The 22,182-nt window shown below is 39.6% G+C and overlaps 1 protein-coding gene across 3 annotated transcripts in view; it reads right to left on the bottom strand.

Annotated features, from left to right (window-relative positions):
* The window catches only part of dapk1 (death-associated protein kinase 1), a 193,773-nt gene that overhangs the window by 103,020 nt on the left and 68,571 nt on the right, over positions 1 to 22,182 (bottom strand). For all 3 annotated transcript variants that reach the window (XM_063068839.1, XM_063068840.1, XM_063068841.1), the window contains exons 3-4: positions 11,775 to 11,996; positions 3,199 to 3,337 (exon numbers count right to left, since the gene is read on the bottom strand). In XM_063068839.1, the coding sequence (XP_062924909.1) occupies positions 3,199 to 3,337; positions 11,775 to 11,996 (361 nt within the window). The remainder of the gene's footprint in view (positions 1 to 3,198; positions 3,338 to 11,774; positions 11,997 to 22,182) is intronic.

Raw genomic sequence — 22,182 nt, 5'->3', positions numbered from 1 at the left:
CAGGGGAGGTGTCAGCTGTTAAACTGACCACTTCTCCTCTGAAACAAGTTGTATGGTACAAATAAAGCAGAAGTTATAACACACCGTTTCCAATCCCTAGGTACTTAATGTCCGGTCTCAACTGACTATTGGAGAAACAAACATTTCTAGCACTATAGTTCCCTATTGATTTATGAGATTTGGCTGCAGTTCAGAATACACAAACAAATCTGTGCAGTATTCTTTTACATACATAAGTCTTCCAATGCATGCACATTATTCCTAATTAATCTAGCTGAAAACAGAGTCAATGATAAGCATTGCTCAATCAACTGCTATTATATTCTTGCACTCGTGACATTTTTCTCTCTGAGATTGCTTTTCTCATATAAGCAACATTTTTGCAAACTGGCAGATATTCCAAATATACATTTCCCACCTAAATGAGCAGCTAACACATATCCTGAAACATGAGACAAGTCAGATTGCTGTACTTTCCAATTCTGTTCTTACTGTACAATTCAATTTGCAAAACAAAAAAAATCAAATAAAATGTAAAGAACATTATGCAGCTTTCTTGTACACGTTGAACAGCCTGGCAGACCATAGGTTTCACAGGCCAACTTACAGTGACAGGTTCAGGTGGAACTAAAACCATAAACCAGAGTCAGAATGAAAGTGAATATTGTGAATAGTGGGGCAGGTATTTATTTATTTTTAAAAATAGAACATTTTAACTTACATAGGGGCACCTTTCTTAAATTGTCCAAGATTTGTACAAGGCCAGGTCACATCTACACCACTGTGCTTTTCCAGCTATTATACCCTAGAACACTGGGCCGGCCAGTGGTGTAGTGGCATCAGCACTGGACTTCGAGGCAGATGGTGCTGAGTTCAAACCCAGCCGGGTCCCAACCTGGGCAGCAGCAGTATCTGCGTGGAGGAAAGGCCTGGCAATCTACTTATGGGCCTTATGGTCCATGAGATCACAAACAGTTGGACTCAACCTAATGACTGAACAAATACATTAGAACATGGGTGGTGAACCAAATTGGCCATAATCTTCTTAAAAAATTCTATTGTGTGCCATGGTATAATGAATTAGTAACTATAATAATGGCCTTTAACATGAAAGGATGAGTGTTGCTGCTTATTTATTGTTTTTTACTATTAATAAAAGTAGAACAGAGGTAGAACGAAATTGGAATCAGATCTATTATCAAGAGCACATGTCATGAAACTTGTTAACTTAGCAGCAACAGTACAATGCAATACATGAAAAGCATATAAATGAATTATGGTTAAGTATGTATATTGAATAGTTAAATTAAAAATCATAGTGCAAAACAGAAATAAATTTAAAAAGTGAGGTAGTGTTCATGGATTCAATGTCCATTCAGAAATCAGATGGTGGCGGGGGTGGGGAGAGAGAGGAAGCTGTTCCTGAATCACTAACTGTGTGCCTTCAGGTTTCTGTACCCCCTTCTTGATGGTAACAATATCCTTTTAAACAGGCAATTGAAAAATAACATCATTTCTAAAATCTATTGTTATTGCAACCATTTACTATCCAAATACTGATGAGTACATCGAGTATGCAGGGATTTCAAAACTCATCATCCAACACAGTGTGTTCTTGCAATCATCGAGATGGTGTGAAGCCACTGTGAGATGTTTCCTGTGAAAACATCTCACTATTCTCAGGTTGTAAAAAAAAATCATTTGCTGCTTCACTTGGCTGTAAAGATGATCATTATTTGTCATTTTTTATTATGGGTGGGATGTATAGAATCAACAGTATGAAAGTAGAATGGATTTTGAACTGTCACTACTAATATTATGGATTCAGTGCAAATGCCTCTTAGGAGTGAGATTTGGTTCAAAACTGAAGTTGAGGGAAGGGTAGTTCATCAATTGAGCAAATAATGGATTTGAAAATCAAAGTGATCAACAACAAGAACAGGTGTAGAAGGTCAACATCTCCAGACACACCGACAAATACGATGCAGAAGTAGCACGCAGCGCTAATGCCATTCCTTGTCGGACATAGTCTGGGAAGCCTGAACATGTAACATCTATTTCATGAGGAATTTGTCCATTCTATCGTTCGTTTGTTTGTTAGGCCCTTCAGTTAGGTCAGAGCTAATCTGCTTCCCAACTCCATTTAGCAAAATTAGGTGCCAGAACCATCGACAGTATCATTTCATATTATGACAACTATTATTTTGAAAATTTTACTGAGGCTTTTTTTGGGGAAAGATTTGTACGGTGAATCTACTGTATATCCAAGAAAAACTGTCAAAACCACTACGGAGAGCCTGAGTGGGTTGCTCACAACCACAGTTGTAAATTCCATCCCATTAGTATGTAATGAATGCAGCATTCACACCCAAGATCTCGATTCTATTTTCATTTCCAATCACTCAACTTCCAGTCAGATATTAGGTAGAGCCTGGAAGAGGCAACAAATTGTAAAGGATAGGACTAAACTCTTAATGTTGTGGCCAAATCAAGAAAACTATAAAAGAAAAAAAACCCAATAATTATCCACTTGCAACAAATAAAACAATTATTTTGTGCTTACATTGAAACATTCTTTTTCCTCAAAGTTATAACAGAAACATCAGCTCAGAAAATAATGCACATTACTTGAGAAAAGGTATCGAAAGAAATTTCACTATGGTTTCATTCAAATAATTCAATATTTAATGATCTGATCTCTTTAAGATCTAGAGACAGGATTAGAATTAGGCCATTTGGTCATTCAAAAGTGTTCTGCCACTTTTTTTTAACCCAACTCCATTCTCCTATCTTCTGGCCACAGCCTTTAATCCCTTTATCAATCAAGGACTTTTACAACTACTCTAGTATGGTAACATTAGCTTAAAGTCATGAGAAACCACAGCTCCCTACTTTGAGAGCTGCAAGGAGGAAAGTCCAACTAGGTAAAATTTTGACCTATTTACCTTCCTAACTTTTAAAATGAGAGGGAGAAAATAAGGACAGGAAAATAATTAGCATCAGCTTTTAGTTATTGGGAAGAGAAGTGCATAACAATTTTCAGTGCATCAATTTAACCATTCACTCTTCCATGCCATGGCTAATGTATCTCAAGTTCAAGAACATATAAAAGTTATTTTGTGGTTTAAGCATGATCAAATATGAGTATTTTTCACTTGATGCATTAAAAAAAAGCTGAAAAACTCACTCTGGACTTACCTTAAGGTCAAAATGTGCAATACACTTGGAATGGAGATATTGGACACCATTAAGAATCTGCTTCAGAAATTCTGTTGCCTCCTCTTCTGTCAAGGACTCTTTCTCAGCCAGAAAATCGAACAGTTCTCCCCCAGACACACTGAAATTAATCAAAGAAAAGTAATATCAGAGGTATGTTTCCATTGCTCAAACATACCAGTTTTAAAACCCCTCAAATAATATATCCCATTTAAGACTGCACAGTTACAGCTACTTGCCCTGAGTGATTTTGGAAGTGATAACACCATTGGTTGATAGCTAAAGGAACTTGTTCCAAAAACAAGCTCTTATTAGCCATTAGAACTTTGATACGGGATTACTTTGATCTGGTTAGAAGATTCAAGCCCATTTTTAAGATTTGTATCAACAGAGGTTAATAGCTGATTAACCCAAGCAATATGCATTTTTTACATATGAGAAAAATGAACACTATAAAGTTGACACTTCTTGACCTGTACAACATTAAAATTAACTGAAACTTACAGAACCCTTTTAAAAACAAGAGAAAATCTGCAGATGCTGGAAATCTGAGCAACACACACAAAATGCCGGAGGAACTCAGCAGGCCAGGCGCATCAATGGAAAAAAAAGTACAGTCGATGTTTTGGGTTGAAACCCTTCGGCAGGACTGGAGAAAAAAAGCTGAGGGGTAGATTTAGCTTTTAAGTCCTATTTATACATTAAACGCATCATACTGTTAAACATTTTGCCTCACTGACTGTACTTGGAGTTCTTCAGGACAAACCAATACATATTTTCAAACCAAATGACACTAATATATACAGTAAATTAATTCAAATATTTAAGGGGTCTAAATGTTCCAGTTCTTCAAGTAGAGCATCATAGAAAAACTCACATCTACTTAAGGTTTCATTCAAATTTTATACATCTTTCCATTTTATCCAGTCCATCTCATAGACCCACTTGGTAATTCCCAGCACCTATATTCCCACACTTAAGTGGGTCTGCATTCTGACTTCATCCCTGCTCTCCCCGCTTCCTACTCAATCATCGGCTTCTCCGCACTGCCATTTCAGCTTAACACAACAACAAACTGAATTTCAGAAAGTATAATTTTTACATAAGGGAAACCAAATTGTCATTACTGCTTTTATTCTCTTACTAAACCAAATTTGTTTTATATCCTTCCTGTACCTTTAATCGTTTCTTTTACAGCACACAGGAAAGCATTTACAGCCATCATACCTGGCCTAATAGATTTATTGCACGAGCACAGACTCAAGTTCTTTTTATTTAAATAATGATCGTTTCAGCATCGACTACCAAAAGAAATACTCTACCAAAAAAGTACTTTATTTTATCTGTTCTAATTGCTATCTTTGCGTATAATTTATGCTCATATGTCCTCTTGTGAATGTTATACTGCAGTGATGCTGCTGCAATCATTTAATTGCATCTGTGCATACATGTACTCGTGCATATGACAATAAACCTGACTTTGATGTTTGAGGTGCAGATCCTAACAATCTTCTAAGTGGATTTTCTTCCTCATCTGTAACGCTTATATCGCTAATTTTAAATCTATATCCCTTAGCTTTTGATCAAAAGGAAATGGATCCTTACTCTTTCCAGACCTCTCATAATTTTAGATGCCTCGATTGAATTGCTCTCATATACTATACCTCAGCAAATTAAAGGTAAGTCATCCAATTCTCGTGTTCTTACGCTCGTCCATTTTAAATATCTTAATGATCTGTCCTGACACCTCAAAGATATGTGAACAGCTGCTGCCATCCGGGAAACAGTACCGCAGCATTAAAGTCTGGACCAACAGGCTCCGGGACAGCTTCTTCCACCAGGCCATCAGACTGATTAATTCACGCTGACACAATTGTACTTCTATGTTATATTGACTGTTCTGTTGTATATCTGACTGTACATACTACTTATTACAAATTACTATAATTTGCATATCACCCATTTAGACTGAGACATAACCTATGTGAAGGATGTAAGAGATAAAGTCAATTCATTCATTCATATACACTCCAAATTCCCAAATTTCCACTTGTTTATTGTATATTCCCTTATGGCACTGGAATTACCAAATGCGTTACTTCAGTTTTCTGGATTAAATTCCATTTGGTAATTTCTGTCCAAATAGCCAGGCCTTCCAATTCTTCCTACAATCTGACATTTTCCTCATTACTCTCAACAATATGGCCAAATTTTAAGATCTGAATTTGCTCCTTCATAAGGTTCATTCTCCCTGTAGTTTAATATTTTAACCCTTTAGATTTCTAATCTCTGTAATTATACAATTTAAATACTCTTAATTATTTATAAAAAGTTTGACAAACTTAATTCCACATTACACTACTGGAATTTGAAAAGAAACTAGTAGGTAACAAGGAGAAATGTGTTCAAATAGAGCAATGAGATCAAATGAAAGCTCCTTATCATCCTAAAAATGAAGTAGTAAAACTCTCAGAAAATAAATGCATAATCTGACTTACCATGTGTAACACTACTCAATAAAATGCTATTAAACCAACATGCATAGCAGTGAACCACTGAATGGCTTCAAGCAAGCTGAGGCATCACGGACCCAATAAGCTTTAGGGAAACGCAGGAAACGGATCCCGGTGACTTTAAGCCAAACTACAGAAACAGAGCCTATACATTTAAAAGGATCGCAGACAATGGGGGCCCCAGTTTAAAAGGACCACCACCCAGCGGGCCAGATGTCAAACCATCATTTCTAAACGACAAGATTGCGATTTTGTTGTAAATAAAATACCTCGGAAGGTTTCCTCTGGCATTACTCCAAAGCATCAGAGGTTATTATGGTTTTATTGGGCCACGGAGAGCTCGGGAAAAAGTGGAAAGTTTACTTACTCAGTGGATACAGATAACTCTGGCAAGATTAGCATTTGCTGCCCATCCCTAATTGCTTCTGAACTGAGATGCTTGCTAGGCAAATTCAAAAGACTGTTTACAGAGTCAACTACAGTGCTGTGAGCTTGGGATGCTGCCAGAGGAGCAGATTTCTCCTCTAAAGGAACTACATAGGTTTTAATCGCAGAGCCAATTGTTTCACAGTCACAATTGGTGATATTAATTTTCTTTTCCAGTTTTACTTAACTGAACGTTAATTCGCTGGCTACAAAGGTAGAATGGAAATTTTTGATCATTAGACTTGATCTTTGGTTATTGATCTGATAATGTGGCCAGTAAACTACTGCATTTACTCAAATGTGGAAGTCGAAAAAGAATTGTTTGTAATAGATCAATCTGATCACAATATAAAGCAAGGCATTTTTTGTCTTAATTGGAATTTTCGAGCCTTAATGCTTGCTAATATTTGCCTAAAAGGCAGCATTTAACACTATCTTCTGTAGAAGAACTCTTCTTACCTTCGTGTAGGCAGAGGTGAGAAATACAGAACCTATACTAGTTTAATGTAAATTTGATGATGACAGTGTTCTATGCTGAGATAGGAAAAGGTATTTCAAAACAGGACAGATGCCTCACAAGTAATAACGGGAAGGATTATGGTGACATTAGCTCGAACTAAAAAGTTTGGAGTGATCACTTATTGTACTCAGATACTTGCCATTGTTAATTCAGTTGCAGTCAGTGATAAATGATACTAAACTATGCAGGCAACAAGAACTTTGGAGTGCAGGTACAAAGATCTCTTAAGGTGACAGAGCTGCTGAGGCAGCAGGAAGGGAGGGATGAAAGTGTTGCTATTTGATGCCCATTCGCATTAAACAGTCTGCAAAGCTGTTGCAAAAGACGGGGTTATTTAAACTCATTATCATGCATGATTTTATGCATTCATTGCAATTAACTGACAAACCAAATAAGAACCTTTGTATTATGGCCCAGAATTGTCCTGAAGTATTAAGTTTTTTAAAAAAAATAGATCATTTAAATTAATAGTTTCATTCAATTTAGGTTTTAAAATTATTTATTATTTAATCAAAATTTTCAAGGTTCAAATGATAATATGAAGTATGTGTGCTTGTCTGGATGGCAAAAATGAAGTTACAAATAACACTGCTTAATGACACTGGACAATAACTTCTTTCTGGTTTCAAGCAGAACACACACCTTAGAAGACAAAACAGATTAACTCACTGCCAATCTTTCTGAATTTTCAATGTGTCATGGCAAGTCCATTTCCTTCTTAATCATTCAAATATAATTTTGAATTCTGCTAAATTTGAAATGATTAATAGACAAATCAGCATTTTGAACTGTTGAATGTGCTTGCTTATGATGCGTTTGCATGCAAAAATATCAAGTTCTGTATAAGGATATTTTACCACTTCTGTTGAACAAATAACAAGTTGAAAAAGTATCTGTGCAAGCAGATTCCAACTTGAGGTACAGTACAGTGCAGAATGTTGTTCATTCCCTTTGTGATTTAGAAGTAATTTTATATACAATGATTTCCTAAGGAGACCACACATAAATCTTCCATTTAAAGTTGACACTATGGTACCCATATACCTGGAAATGTATGGATAACATATAAAATCATTTAAGTATGGCTCAAAAGCACCACCCCATTTGAAATATCACCACGGGCTGACCACAATTCTAAGTTCAAAAGTTCAGCGTGCATATTCAAAATATCCACTATTAAATCCAATGGGGAGTTCACTTCTTCACCAAGTGTTTGAAATGTGGCACATCACAAGAGAAAGCTCACATAAATATATTTAAGAACAGCTGAATTAAAATATTTTTGCATAGTACAGGAATTAAGGTTATGCGAAAAATGGAGGTAGGTGGACATAAGTCCATGGCCAGATCAGCCATAATCTTATTCAAGTCAAGTCAAGTCACATTTTATTGTCATTTTGACCATAGCTGCTGGTACAGTACACAGTAAAAACGAGACAACGTTTTTCAGGACCATGGTGCTACATGAAACAATACAAAAACTACACTGAACTACGTAAAACAACACAAAAACAACACAAAAACTACACTAGACTACAGACCTATCCAGGACTGCATAAAGTGCACAAGACAGTGCAGGCATTACAACAAATAATAAACAAGACAATAGGCACAGTAGAGGGCAGTAGGTTGGTGTCAGTCCAGGCTCTGGGCATTGAGGAGTCTGATGGCTTGGGGAAAAAAAACTGTTACATAGTCTGGTCGTGAGAGCCCGAATGCTTCGGTGCCTTTTGCCAGATGGTAGGAGGGAGAAGAGTTTGTATGAGGAGTGAGTGGGGTCCATCATAATGCTGTTTGCTTTACGGATGCAGCGTGTGGTGTAAATGTCTGTAATGGCGGGAAGAGAGACCTTGATGATCTTCTCAGCTGACCTCACTATCCGCTGCAGGGTCTTGTGATCCGAGATGGTGCAATTTCCGAACCAGGCCATGATACAGCTGCTCAGGATGCTCTCAATACAACCTCTGTAGAATGTGGTGAGGATGGGGGTGGGGGTGGGTGGGAGATGGACTTTTCTCAGCCTTCGCAGAAAGTAGAGACGCTGCTGGGCTTTCTTTGCTATGGAGCTGGTGTTGAGGGACCAGGTGAGATTCTCCGCCAGGTGAACACCAAGAAATTTGGTGCTCTTAACGATCTCTGTGGAGGAGTTGTTGATGTTCAGCGGAGAGTGGTCGCTCCATGTCCTCCTGAAGTCAACAACCATCTCTTTTGTTTTGTTCACATTCAGAGACAGGTTGTTGGCTCTGCACCAGTCTGTTAGCCGCTGCACCTCCTCTCTGTATGCTGACTCATCGTTCTTGCTGATGAGACCCACCACGGTCATGTCATCAGTGAACTTGACGATGTGATTCGAGCTGTGTGTTGCAGCACAGTCGTAGGTCAGCAGTGGACTGAGCACACAGCCCTGGGGGGCCCCCGTGCTCAGTGTGATGGTGTTGGAGATGCTGCTTCCAATCCGGACTGACTGAAGTCTCCCAGTCAGGAAGTCTAGGATCCAGTTGCAGGGGGAGGTGTTCAGGCCCAGTAGGTTCAGCTTTCCAATCAGTTTCTGAGGAATGTTTGTGTTGAATGCTGAACTGAAGTCTATGAACAGCATTCGAACGTACGTGTTTTTTTTTGTCCAGGTGGGTTACGGCCAGGTGGAGGGTGAGGGTGATGGCAATGGCATTGTCTGTTGAACGGTTGGGACGATATGCAAACTGCAGGGGGTCCAGTGAGGAGGGTAGCAGGGTCTTGATGTGCCTCATAATGAGCCTCTCAAAACACTTCATGATGCTGGATGTGAGTGCAACGGGACCGTAGTCATTGAGGCAGGACACTGAAGACTTCTTTGACACTAAAGACTTCTTCGGCACAGGGACAATGGTGGCAACTTTGAAGCACGTAGGAATGACGACACTGCTCAGGGAGATGTTGAAGATGTCAGTGAGAATCTCTGCTAGCTGTCTGCACATCCTTTAAGCACTCTGCCAGGAATATTGTCTGGTCCAGCAGCCTTCCATGGGTTGACCCTGCACAGGGTTCTCCTCACATTGGCCACGGTAAGACACAGCACCTGGTCATTTGGAGGAGGGGTGGTCTTCCTCGCCGCCATGTCATTTTCCACCTCAAAACGAGTGTAGAAGTTGTTCAACACATCTGGGAGGGAGGCATCACCAGCACAGGCAGGTGGTGTTGTCTTGTTGTTAGTGATGTCCTGAATGCCCTTCCACATGCGCCGCGTGTCGCCGCTGTCCTGGAAGTGGCTGTGGATTTGCTGGGTGTGCGTATGCTTTGCCTCTCTGATGGCCCGGGACATTATTGAATGGCAGAGCAGGCTCGTTGGGCCAGATGGCCTACTCCTGCTCCTGTTAACATCTGGTCTAGGACATGGAAGAAAATATTCGTGCAAGTGACCAAAGCCGATCAAAGATATAGGATTTAAGGAGCACCTTAATGGAGGAAAGGTAGCAGAAAGCAATACCGCTTTAACCAGAGAAATCCACACTTCTAGGCCTTCACCTCTTGAAGACATGGCTCTCCATGTAGAGCAATTAGATTTGAGAATGATCAACAGCGCAGAATTGGGAAGACCACAGGTTTCTCCAAAGGCAATAGGGAGATATAAAACCATGAAAGAATTTGAAAATAAGGTTGGAGATTTTCTTTCTATAAAAAAGAAATAGCATTGTATAATTGAAAATCAATGTAGTCAGTAGTGTAGGCCTGCTGGAACCTAATGCATTGGAAGAGTTCAAAGTAAGTTTATTATCAATGTACATGTATACCACCATATACAACCCGAGGTTCATTTTCTTGTCACACACTCAGCAAATCTATAGAATAGTAACTATAACAGGATCAATGAAAGATTGACCACAGTGCAGAAGACAGCAAACTGTGCAAATCCGAATATAAATAAATAGCAATAAATGATGAGAACATGAGGTAATGCGGTAAAGAGTCCTTAAAGTGAGATCATTGGTTGTGGGAACATTTCAAAGATGGCGCAAGTGTGTGTAGCTACTCCTTTCATTCAAGGGCCATGGTTGAGGATAGTAACTGTATTTGAACCTGTTGGTGCAAGTCTTGAGACTCCTGTACCTTCAACCTCATGGCAGCAGCGAGAAGGGTGCATGACCTGGGTGGTGGGGATCTCTGATGATGGATGCTGCTTTCCTACAGCAGCGTTTCATGTAGATGTGCTCAATGGTTGGGAGGGCTTTACTGTGATTTACTGAGATAAACCCATTATCTTTTGTAGGATTTTCCTTTTGAAGGCATTGGTATTTCCATACACAAAAGGAGTATTTTCTGTTTAAACCAAAATTTGAGGGGGCTGCAGAAAGGAAAGTCTACTAAAACTGAACTAGTTAATCAACAGCACAAATAAAGAAAGCAACTCCATAAATACAAAGGATGAATAGGATCTCCAGGAGTGTGTTCAGCCATGCCAGGTAATACAGAGACAGAAGTAGATGTTCGTTGTGATGTTGCAGAGATTTGCTGAAGTTCAGCTTTTTCAAATATACAAACTGTTCAGCATGAACAATGAATGATAATAGAATCTCTTTTAAAGGAGAAGGAAAACCAAATAGAATCCAATAACATTACAAATTATTAATGAGGATTTCAAAGGGAAAGCCTTAATTGACCAACCATGTTTTCTTTGGGGGGGGGAGGTAGGGGCTTGGGTGACAAGACATATAGATGTAGTTGATTTAAGGTGTTCAAAGTACCTTAATGAAATTATCTATAGTCTCGTTGAATAAGGTTAATGCATGCTGAGTTAGGGGATAACTTGCACAATGGGAAGCTACTAGTTGAGGGACAGAAAGGAGAAAACAGGGGTGAATGGATGAAGTCAGCTTTTCAGATTAGCAGCAGTTTTGGAAGTAGAATCCTACTAAGATCAGATCATAGTTTAACAACCTCACAATAAGAATTCAGCCTTTGGAATCAAAATCAAAAATTACATATTAGAGAATAACTTAATTTTGAATTCTACATTTTCTTCTCTTTTCAATAGTGTGTAGAAAACAAAATCACCCCCTCAGATAAAAGATGATTTTTCTACGCATCTATATGATGAAGGCAAAATAATTTAAAGATTTACTCACAGTTCAAGAATAAGGATCACATCAGTTTTACTCTCATAAACATCATGCAGAGTGATGATATTTGGGTGCTGTATGTCCTTTAAGATGTTGACTTCGCGTTCAATGTCCTCACGGCTCACTCCCCGCCGGCTTGACTTTGAGCGCCGCTTTTTGATAAACTTGGCTGCATAGCCCATTCCAGAACTTTTCTCCGTGCATTTTTTCACTATTGCAAACTGCCCGCTGCAAGATAAAAGGCAGAACTATAACATCAAAATAAATATTTCATGTGTGCGACTAAAAATGTATTAGCCATTGTAAACATGATGGGGCACCGAGTATTGCTATAATAATTTTTACAGCACTATTTCTGGGTGGATTTGCTGACATTGGAGAGGGTCCAGAAAAATGATTCTAGGAATGAAGGAGTTAGCATATGAGGAGTGTTTGTTTGTTCTGAGCCTGCACTTGCGGCAGTTTAGAAGAATGAGGGGGATCACACTGAAACCTACAGAATATTGAAAGGTCCAGATGGAGTGGAATTGGGGAGGGTGCTTCCGATAGTGGGAGAGTCGACAAACAGAGTGCACAGCCTCTGAATACAACAATGTCCCTTTGGAACAGAGATGAGGAGGAACTTCTTTATCCAGAGGGTGGTGAATCTGTGCAATTCATTCCCACAGACAGCTGTGGAGGGCAAGCCTTTGGGTATATTTAAAGCGGAGTTTGCTAGGTTCTTGATTAGTAAGGGCGTCAAAGATTATGGGGCGAATGGGGTTGAGAGGGGCAATAAATCAGCCATGATCAAATGATGGAGTAGACTCGATGGGCTGAATGGCTCATTTCTCTTCTTGTGTCTTAGGGTTTCTTTTCTGCCTTCCTGTACGTATTTACCTGCCCAGGGTAGAATGCCCACAGGGGCCAGTCAACTTCAGAATCTGACTCAAGTGCCAAGTACAAACTTAGCTTTTCCTCGGCACTTGAGTGGCAGTGCAATACAAAGCACCAATCCCCAGAAGTTACATTACGTCCTTTTTGGGGTTTGCATCTAATGCTAACAGCACAATAGGTCCACTGCAAAATGGAACAAAATTGAGTCAATATATGTTGGAAGCATAGATTTGATGGTTTTCATTGAAAAATCATGATTAGGTAGGATCTGGTGCAATTTAGAATTGGACCGCACAATATCTGGCATTATTCTAATTTTTTGCTGGCAACAGTGCCAGAAGGGTGTCATCCAGTTCCAGTATACCAATCCGTTATAGGCACATTGTTAGCTAGCAATTAACTACATGTACTAATGATATTACTGAGGTTTGAGAGGCTACAGGTAGAGGACAAGGACACCAAAATTCATTCAAAAAGCCACAAACCCTTTAAGCAAGACAGAAATACTCTCAGTTCTAGTGCAATTGTTTTAAGGTGTTGGTTGCATCCAGAAAATTACAATTTTTTCTGTTAATGGTGGAAATATGTGTTGGTGACTAATGTCAGGAAAAAAAGTCAGATTTATCAAGGTGAATGGTGTATGGTCCAAATTCTAGCTGGCCACAATTTCAAAATAGAAATTATTATTAATGCTAAATTGCTTGTGCGTGACATGCATAAATCTGGGTACTCATTGATCCAACTGATTCAATCGTTCAGCAAAGATTGCTGTATTGCTGGTGGTGTGCAGCAGCTGAAATAAAATGTGTGTAATTAAATTGAAGCAATTAAAAATATCTTTATAAATTATCAGGTCAAGCAGATCTTTGAAAAGAGTAGAATAGATGACAAGCAAGTCTTTTTCAAGAGTTGCACTGTACAAGTGTCATGAGCAAACTGTGGTGAAGTGAATAGAACATATATCTACCCAAATCATGATGTCCTAGGGCAGTTTGTTGCCAGCCCATCCTTCCAGGGATTGAGAACACACTAAAGTCAAAGATTGATCGGAAAACCTATCTTACAAGATAAGTGGCAATAAAGAACACCAAATTACAAAATTTTACTTCTGAACCTCAACATTTCCCCAATTAGCGAAGAGTACTGAACTAAATCCTACACGACAGCAGTGAGGCTACAGGAATATTTGAGTGTAGCATCTTAACCATCACATGCATAGTAGTGTAGCAGTTAAGAGTAACGCTCTTACAGAGCCAGCAATCCGGGCTCATTCCTCACCGCTGTCTGTCAAGAGTCTGTACATTCTCCCCGCACCCGTGTGGGTTTCTCTAGGTGCTCCGATTTCCTCACCTTCCAAAGATGAAGGGTTAGTAGGTTAATTGGTCAAAAGGTGTAGTTGGACAGCACGGGCTTTTGAGGCCAGAAGGACCTGTTGCTGTGCTCTATCTTCAAATAAAAATGGCAAAAAGTGTTTTTTTAAAACAATTCAACTCATCTCAAAATGGCTCAAATTAAACAAGCTTCTGAGAATTCACCATATAATTAAGGAAGAAAAATTTTTAAAAATCTATTCTGTCCCTTCCATAAAGGGACAAACTTAATTCACTTTACTTCCACCTCTTCCCTGATTGTGCTGAAATGATTTTGTTAAAACAGGGTGCTTATTTTACCTCAAATGACATGCCACAATTCGTCAATAAAGCACGCAGGGAAGGGATTCCTTACCCGTGAAGCCTAAAATACATTTGAACTCCGTTCAGAGAGTAATCAAATCTTTGCAACACACACACAAAATGCTGGAGGAACTCAGCAGGCCAGGCAGCACCTATGGAAAAAAAAGTACAGTCGACGTTTCGGGCTGAAATCCTTCGACTGTACTTTTTCCCATAGATGCTGCCTGGCCTGCTGAGTTCCTTCAGCATTTTGTGTGTGTTGCTCAGATTTCCAACATCTGCAGATTTTCTCTTGTTTGTAATCAAATCTCTTCTGCATTGTCTTCACAGTGTGATTGCAGGTATCCAATGAAGAAACATAAGCAAAGTGCAACAGGTGCTGGGAATTGCATCGTACCAGAGGCCTGGAGACACTCAGCAGGGTTGACCAGACCCTGTTTAGAAAAAGGCCCAAGCAACCTGATAGTTTGGCCCCAAACATTCTACAAAAGGGAAATGAGAAAGAGGAAATAAAGCTTCAATACTCAGAAAATTAAAAAAAACAAAGGATATGAGACCAAATATTTGAGAAATTGTCTAAGGGGAGATGCTTAACTATTAAAATTAATTCAGATGTCAAAATGATGTTCTATTACAAATAATGAGAAAAAAAAAATCAGAAAACCCGCTCGTAAATCATGGCTGGGCACAGAAATATCCACGGAAAGCTCTCAAAGTAGAGTAGAGCAGAGCGTTACTTCTCTAGTGTGCAGTCGGAAACAACAACCAACTCTTTCATTGTGCACAACATCCAGACTCTGGACCACACTTGGACAATTGGGTATGCCCACCCGGCCCGTACTCAAGTGTTCTTGGAGCTCACCCTGTGCCAGCTTTGGGTACCCGTGGCTTTCACAATCTTGGGCTCAGGACCAAGAGGCAGGTCACTTACTGTAGGTGTCACATCCGGCCTGGTCAAATGTTTTGACTTTAATTATGATCGAATTCACATCATTGCTTTACCCAGATGCCCTTAACTGGTTGGCACGGTCTATCACTATAAAACGGGTTTAATACTAGTGGTTACAAGTCTGTGTTGTGTAACACTGGGGCACATCATTGGCAGGTACAAGTCTGTCATTTTAATTGACTGAGTGGGCACAAATCTGGCAAGGTGGAAAAGAGGACTCAACATGTAGTGGGAGGGTAGGCAGTGATAACTATGGCATGTGTTTTTAACACGACTAAAGATATCAGAATCCGTTTATGCATGCTTAAAATAAGACGCATTGCTCATGCTTTTCATTCTTTCCTTCTACGAAGGCAACTCCCGAGCGATTGAGTAAAATTAAAGGTTCAGGCTGGAAATCTATCCAGTGAGCTTCTTTTCTCAGAGAAAAACTGACTGAATCATGGAATGCCATTTTAGAACACTTATCAAAATCCTGAAATCAAAACAGTCATCCTGTAATCCTGCGCATAATTATTTGTGATTGGTTTAAAAATTCAGGTTAAGATTAGCATTTAAATGTTTTATAGGGAGACATTAAAATTTCATGAAGGGACCAACATACAAGCTTCAATTTTTGGTACATACAGAGGGACCCTTAGGAGTATAGTTTGAACAAAAAAAAAATCCCTACTACTGGAAACAGCAAGGCTTTGACCAATACGTGCACCATAATTATATCTCAGACATTAAATTCACAGATTTTCTGGTAGTCTGGACAATTTCCTCACTTCAGAAACATTCTGTGTGAAAAGACACCCATTTTTAAAAACACCAAAACTATAGCCAAGAAACCGGCCTTTTCACACTTCTTCAACAAAAAAAGGGAAGTACAAACCGTAGTTGATATATTTGTGATAAGCAGTGCACATTGTACCCTATAACTTACTATCAGGTTAAAGTCAACAGCTGCTATGCAAATATATACTGCCAGTGGTCAATTCTGTCTACTGAACAAGAAATGATAAGGTCCTTTTTAGAACCTCTTCAAACAGAACCTCTTAATATTATAAATGCCTCCAAAAATCTTATTGGCAGTAAAAAAAAACGTTAGAAAGCAAGGCATAAGCCATACCCTGGTGGGATTTGGGGGTGGGGTGGGAGGGGAAATGGATATTATAGACCATCTGAAGGTATGGTCAAGAAAGGCAGGGGAGTGCTTTCAATTGTTGAACTGAACCATATTCAGGGATTCATTGTTGGATCTGAATGAATATGTCACGGTTGTCACCAACTTCAGCAAGACCTGCATGGATGAGCATGTGCCTTCAAGAACATACCAGAGATACCCAAACCAGAATCCACAGATGAACAGCTTACTGAGGGCTAGATCTACAGCTTTCAAGACAGGTGATCTAGAACTTTACAAGACCACGGCTTCCAAACTCACCAACTTTGGTCTTTGACCTCCAGTATCGAATCTGGGACTCACCAATCAAGGGACTTTGAACTCCAGGCCTTGACTTGCATGGACCTCCAAAACTGGGACTCTCTGACCTAGGCGATCACCAGCCCTTCATCCTTGGGGCCTGCCGACCTTGGGGATCACTGGAATTCATCCTCAGTGCCTGCCAACACGACCCCAGCCAATCACTGGTCTTTGACCACAGAGTGCTCCAACCTAGACTCTGACCATCAGCCCTGCCCCAATTCCTTATTTACTGCCCCTGATCTCCAACTTCCCCTCATCCCTGTCCTTAAATCCCAACCTGTCCCCTAACTTCACAAAACCATCCCTGCAATGGCAGGATCTTTAAGTTTCTCTGCGCCATATTTCCAGCTAAAAATGAACACCATGTGGAAGCAGCTCTCTGGCTACTATGTGTTTTCAGGTATCACAAGCCTCTGAAAAATGCTACAAGTCTTTAATTCTGGCCTACTATTTTCAAACAAGAACATTAAACGAAGAGGAATATTTCAGTATTTACAATAGGTTTAGTAGCATCCACTCGTGGCAATTATTTACTTTTAAAACCAATTTTGTTTTATTTTAAATTCAAACACAAAGTCAATAAAAATTCCTATAACCTGACCCCACTGGATCGAAGCTTTGTGCTTACAATCTCAATTGCGATAATCTAACATTACTCCCACTCCTTTCAGAATGAATTTGGTGATATCTATGAACTAGCACCATAACTTTATAGCATGGAGTGCTATTCCCCATCTCGACAGTGACATTGATATAATAATTGTGACAGCCTGCAGTTCAGTGCACCAGTAAAAAGAACATGATTTTGCCTTGCAGTCTCATGGAGTCTGAACTAGACAAACGCCATTACAACTGCTCGCTTCTCCTATTCTAACAAACTCCTGGCCTTTCATAACTCCTCCAGCTTTCCTTTCAATGTGCCTTACCTACTTAAAGAATCCTTTTGCATCTTCCAGCTAAATTGTTGGGATTCTCCACCAGGACAGCTAATTAAGGAATTAGCCACACTAACAGCGTAATGAGTACTGCTAACTGGGCAAAAATAAAGGCTATGAGAATTTGAAATCTCCTGGGCACAGGACTAAAGGGCAACACAATTTATAGCTCAAAGCATGACTGGGTATAAGGTGGTGATATGCTCAGTAAATTAAAGCTGCAGTGATACTTCAATCTAGTGAAAAGATTTTTAATTTTAAAAACTAGGTCATTATTTGCTACAAAGCTACACTTTTATGGTAACTTAATGTTCTTATTTATTTATTTAGAGATACAGCACGTAACAGGCCCTTCTGGCCCTTTGAGCCATGCTGCCCCAACAACCCTGATTTAACCCTAACCTAATCGTGGGGCAACTTCCAAGGACCAATAAACCTACCTGGAACATCGTTGGACTGTGGGAGGAAGCAGCAGCACCCAGAGAAGACCCATGCATTCCATGGGGAGGATGTACAGAGGCTCCCTACACTATAGTGGAGAGTATATTAACTGGCTGCATCACTGCCTGGTGTAGAAATACAAATGCCCTTACATGAAAAGTCCTACAAAAAGTAATGGATACAGCCCCGTCCGTCACGGGTAAAGCCCTCCCCACTGTTGAGCACATCAACATGCAACACTGTTGCAGAAAAGCAGCATCCATCATCAGGGACCCCCACACCCAAGCCATGCTCTCTGCTCATTGCTGCTATCAGGATGGTAGTACAGGAGCCTCAGGACTCACACCACCTGATTCAGGAACGGTTATTACCCCTCAACCATCAGGCTCTTGAACAAAGAGGATAACTTTACTTGCAAAGACTCTTTATCTCTTGTTCTCAATATTTATTGCTTATTTATTTATTTATCATTATTACCTCTTTTTGCATTTGCACTGATTTTGTCTTCTGGTTGAACATCCTAGTTCGGCGGTCTTTCATCAATTCTGTTATAGTTATTATTCTATAGATTTACTGAGTATGCCCAAAAGAAAATGAATCTCCAGGTTGTATATGGTGACATATGTGTACTTTGACCATAAATTTACTTAGAAATTTGAAACAAGTTCTGCTTACTCAGACTGGCCTCAGTGTGAATCAACAGGTTGCGTTGACTACATTGTCTCCTCTGAACTGGTCTAGAAACTCTGAAACTGGAATAAATTTTTTAAAAATTCCTGGCTTATACTTCCATAGCTAGTACGTTCTGCTGCCTACAGTCCTCAAAAGACATCTGTACATATGTATCAAACGCAAGTGTGTCAGCACTGGGAGCCCTGGCTGAAATATCAGTTTCTGAACTCAAGGAAGCTGGTTGCCATGGTGTCCTAGCTGAACTCAACAAATTCAGCAACAACTATGATTTGAAATTTTATCATTAATAGTTTTTACAGCTTAGCTATTCCACAGAGTCTCACAGTGAATAAAGTAATAACTACCATCAACGTTATTTAAAAACAGTGGGCACTCTCAAAGGTAAATGCCTTTGAGAACTCAGCTGTCTGAAACTTAATCCATCCTGTACAGTTAATTGAAAAAAAACTCTTCATTCCCTCTTGAAAATTACATTATCCCTTTTGATCTGTAATTGTTTTAAATGGAAAAAGAAACCTACACAAAAAAAACTTCCATGAATTATTCAAGATGAATCTCTGCAATTCATTGCCACAGATGGCTGTGGAGACCATTTGATTGAGTACACCTAAAATGGTCGTTGATGGGTCTTCATTAGGCATCAAAGATTACAGGGAGAAGAAAGGGGTTGAAAGGGAAAATAAAGCAGCTATGATCTAATGGCAGACCAGGCCATTTTTGGCCCGAACAGCCCAATTTATGCCGATGTCGTATGGTCCTATGAATGATGTGATTGATACAATTAAATTATCCTTTGCTCAGAGGTTACTCTGTAACCATATCTTCAAAGAAAGATAAAACAGCACACAAGAAAAGGCCCTTTGGCCCACAAAGTTGTCCTGAAGTCATTAAATTAGTAATCAAATAGCCAACTAAACTAACCCCTTATGAATCAGAATCAGGTTTAATATCACCAGCATATGTAGTGATATTTGTTGTTTTGCAGCAGCACAGTGCCTATACAATGTCACATCCTTCCATTTTCCTTACATTCATTAGCCTATGCATATGTCTCTTCAAAGTCTCTAATGTATCTATTTCACCACCACCCCAGGCAGCACATTCCAGTCACCCACCACTCTGTAACGCAAAACTTAGCCCTCACATCTCCTTTGAAATTACCCCCTCGCATCTTAACTGCATGCCTCTGATATTAGACATTTCCAATGTGCAAAGGGCAACACAGTTTGTGTACTCTATCTGTGCCTTTCAGAATCTTATCAACCTCTATCAGATCTCCCCTCAGCCTCTACTGCTCCGGAGAAAACAACCCAAGTTTGTCTGACTTCGTATGCTCTCTAATCGATGCAGCACCATCTCCAAAGCCTCGACACCCTGCACCGGGGCAACCAGAATCATATGCAATACTCCAGATGCCGGCTAGAATTTTATAAAACTGAAACATAACTTCCTGAATTTTGAACTCAATGCCTTGACTAATAAAGGCAAGAATGCCATATGCCTTCTTAACCACCCTGTCAGCCTGTGTAGTCACTTTCAGGGAGCTATGAACTTGGACCCCAAGATTCCTTTACTCATCCACACTGTTAGGGGTCTTGCCTTTAACAGTGTACTGTCTCTTTACATTGCTAAAGTCTGAAATCTGAGAAGTTGTTTTTCATCCACATGACTGATTAATAAAAGATTCATCTTGTCAATTCATCGTATTATAAAAAGGAAAACAGTGTAGACAAAGAAAATCAAAAATCCAATTGCTCCAATATTGTGGGGGGCAGAAGGGGGAGGTGGGGGAAATTGTCAGGCATGTTTTATTATTAAGGATCCCATCCCACAGGACATGCCCTCTTCTGATTATTACCATCAGGAAGGCTGAAGGCACATTCTCAGTGATTCAGGAACAGCTTCTTCCGCTCTGCCATACGATTCCTAAACGGACATTGAACCCATGAACACTACCTCACTTTCTTTTCTTATTTATGTCTTTGCACTCTTTTTAATTTTAACTATTTGATATACATATATACTTACTGTAATTCATTTATTTTTTTCTATATTATGTATTGCATTGTACAGCTGCTGCTAAGTTAACAAATTTCACAACATATGCCGGTGATATTAAACCTGATTCTGATTCTGTTACATGAACTGAACTTTGTAGTTTGAGACAATATTACAATGAGCAAATAAGACTAGATCTGAAACTACAGCTTTATTTTTGTAATTTCCAACAGCATACACTAGATTTTGGATTATTCTTGTGAAAAAACATGCAAGTTCCAGTTCATATTTTTTCAATATATCTGTTGATTCACAACTGCAGATTACTGGTGCCTTTTTGGCCTAGCTTTCACATGAATATTTCAAACTTTGCACTGCTGCTTATTTTAAACTATTTTTACAATTCAATTGTTCTAATTGAAAGTAAATTAATGGAGACAGCCCAAATGCTTCAAAGTAGTAAAACTAGACTATTAGTTACACATCAAAAGTATATCTGTACACTCTGCATCAAACCAAAAAGTTGCTTAAAATTCTTCATTTAAATAATTTTGGTTGGCCACCTGCATTCAGTGGGTGTCCATACCCCACTATATTACAAGGACAATCCCTGGCTGCAAGGCATCTTTCATCTCACAGCTTCAAGTCCTGCATTTCCCTCCAGCTACTCAATGAAGCAGCAGCTGGATCCTAATCTCTTTTGCGGAAGTGAGCAACATCCAGATGTTGGCAAGAGGAGCAGGGTCCCAAGATAGGAGCAGACAGGAGGGATTACCTCCAATATTCTCCTAACATTTAATAGTATGAGCGGACAGTGGGATTAGGGCTTGGTGAAATCAGAAGCTTATACTAATTTCAGAATCAAAGTGCTGATTAACATTAAACCAGAGTCCTGTATTCATGTACCTGACCAAATGCACAGTCTTAAGGTGAAGAACGAATAAGGATGTTGCAAATATGAACTGGGTTGTTCAGCAGTTATGTGTCTGCAAGTAGCAATGAACTAAGGATTGCAGTCATAAAGATCTCTCCAGATGGAATTTATCATTCGCATATCTCAATTTCTGCTCAATTTCTGGTGGTAGACCTGAGGACAGCTAAGGTACCAGTGACCCTTGTTTCCATCCAGGGGGTCAATGTGGACATGGTGGAGGATTACAAATACCTGGGGATAAGAATTGACAATAAACTGGACTGGTCAAAGAACACCGAGGCTCTACAAGAAGGGTCAGAGCCGTCTCTATTTCCTAAGGAGACTGAGGTCCTTTAACAACCGCCTGACGATGCTGAGGATGTTCTACGAGTCTGTGGTGGCCAGTGCTATCATGTTTGCTGTTGTGTGCTGGGGCAGCAGGCTGAGGGTAGCAGACACCAACAG

The sequence above is a fragment of the Mobula hypostoma genome, chromosome 16 (genome assembly GCF_963921235.1).
Source record: "Mobula hypostoma chromosome 16, sMobHyp1.1, whole genome shotgun sequence".
Classification (NCBI taxonomy): domain Eukaryota; kingdom Metazoa; phylum Chordata; class Chondrichthyes; order Myliobatiformes; family Myliobatidae; genus Mobula; species Mobula hypostoma.
This window is presented reverse-complemented; position numbering and strand designations above follow the sequence as displayed.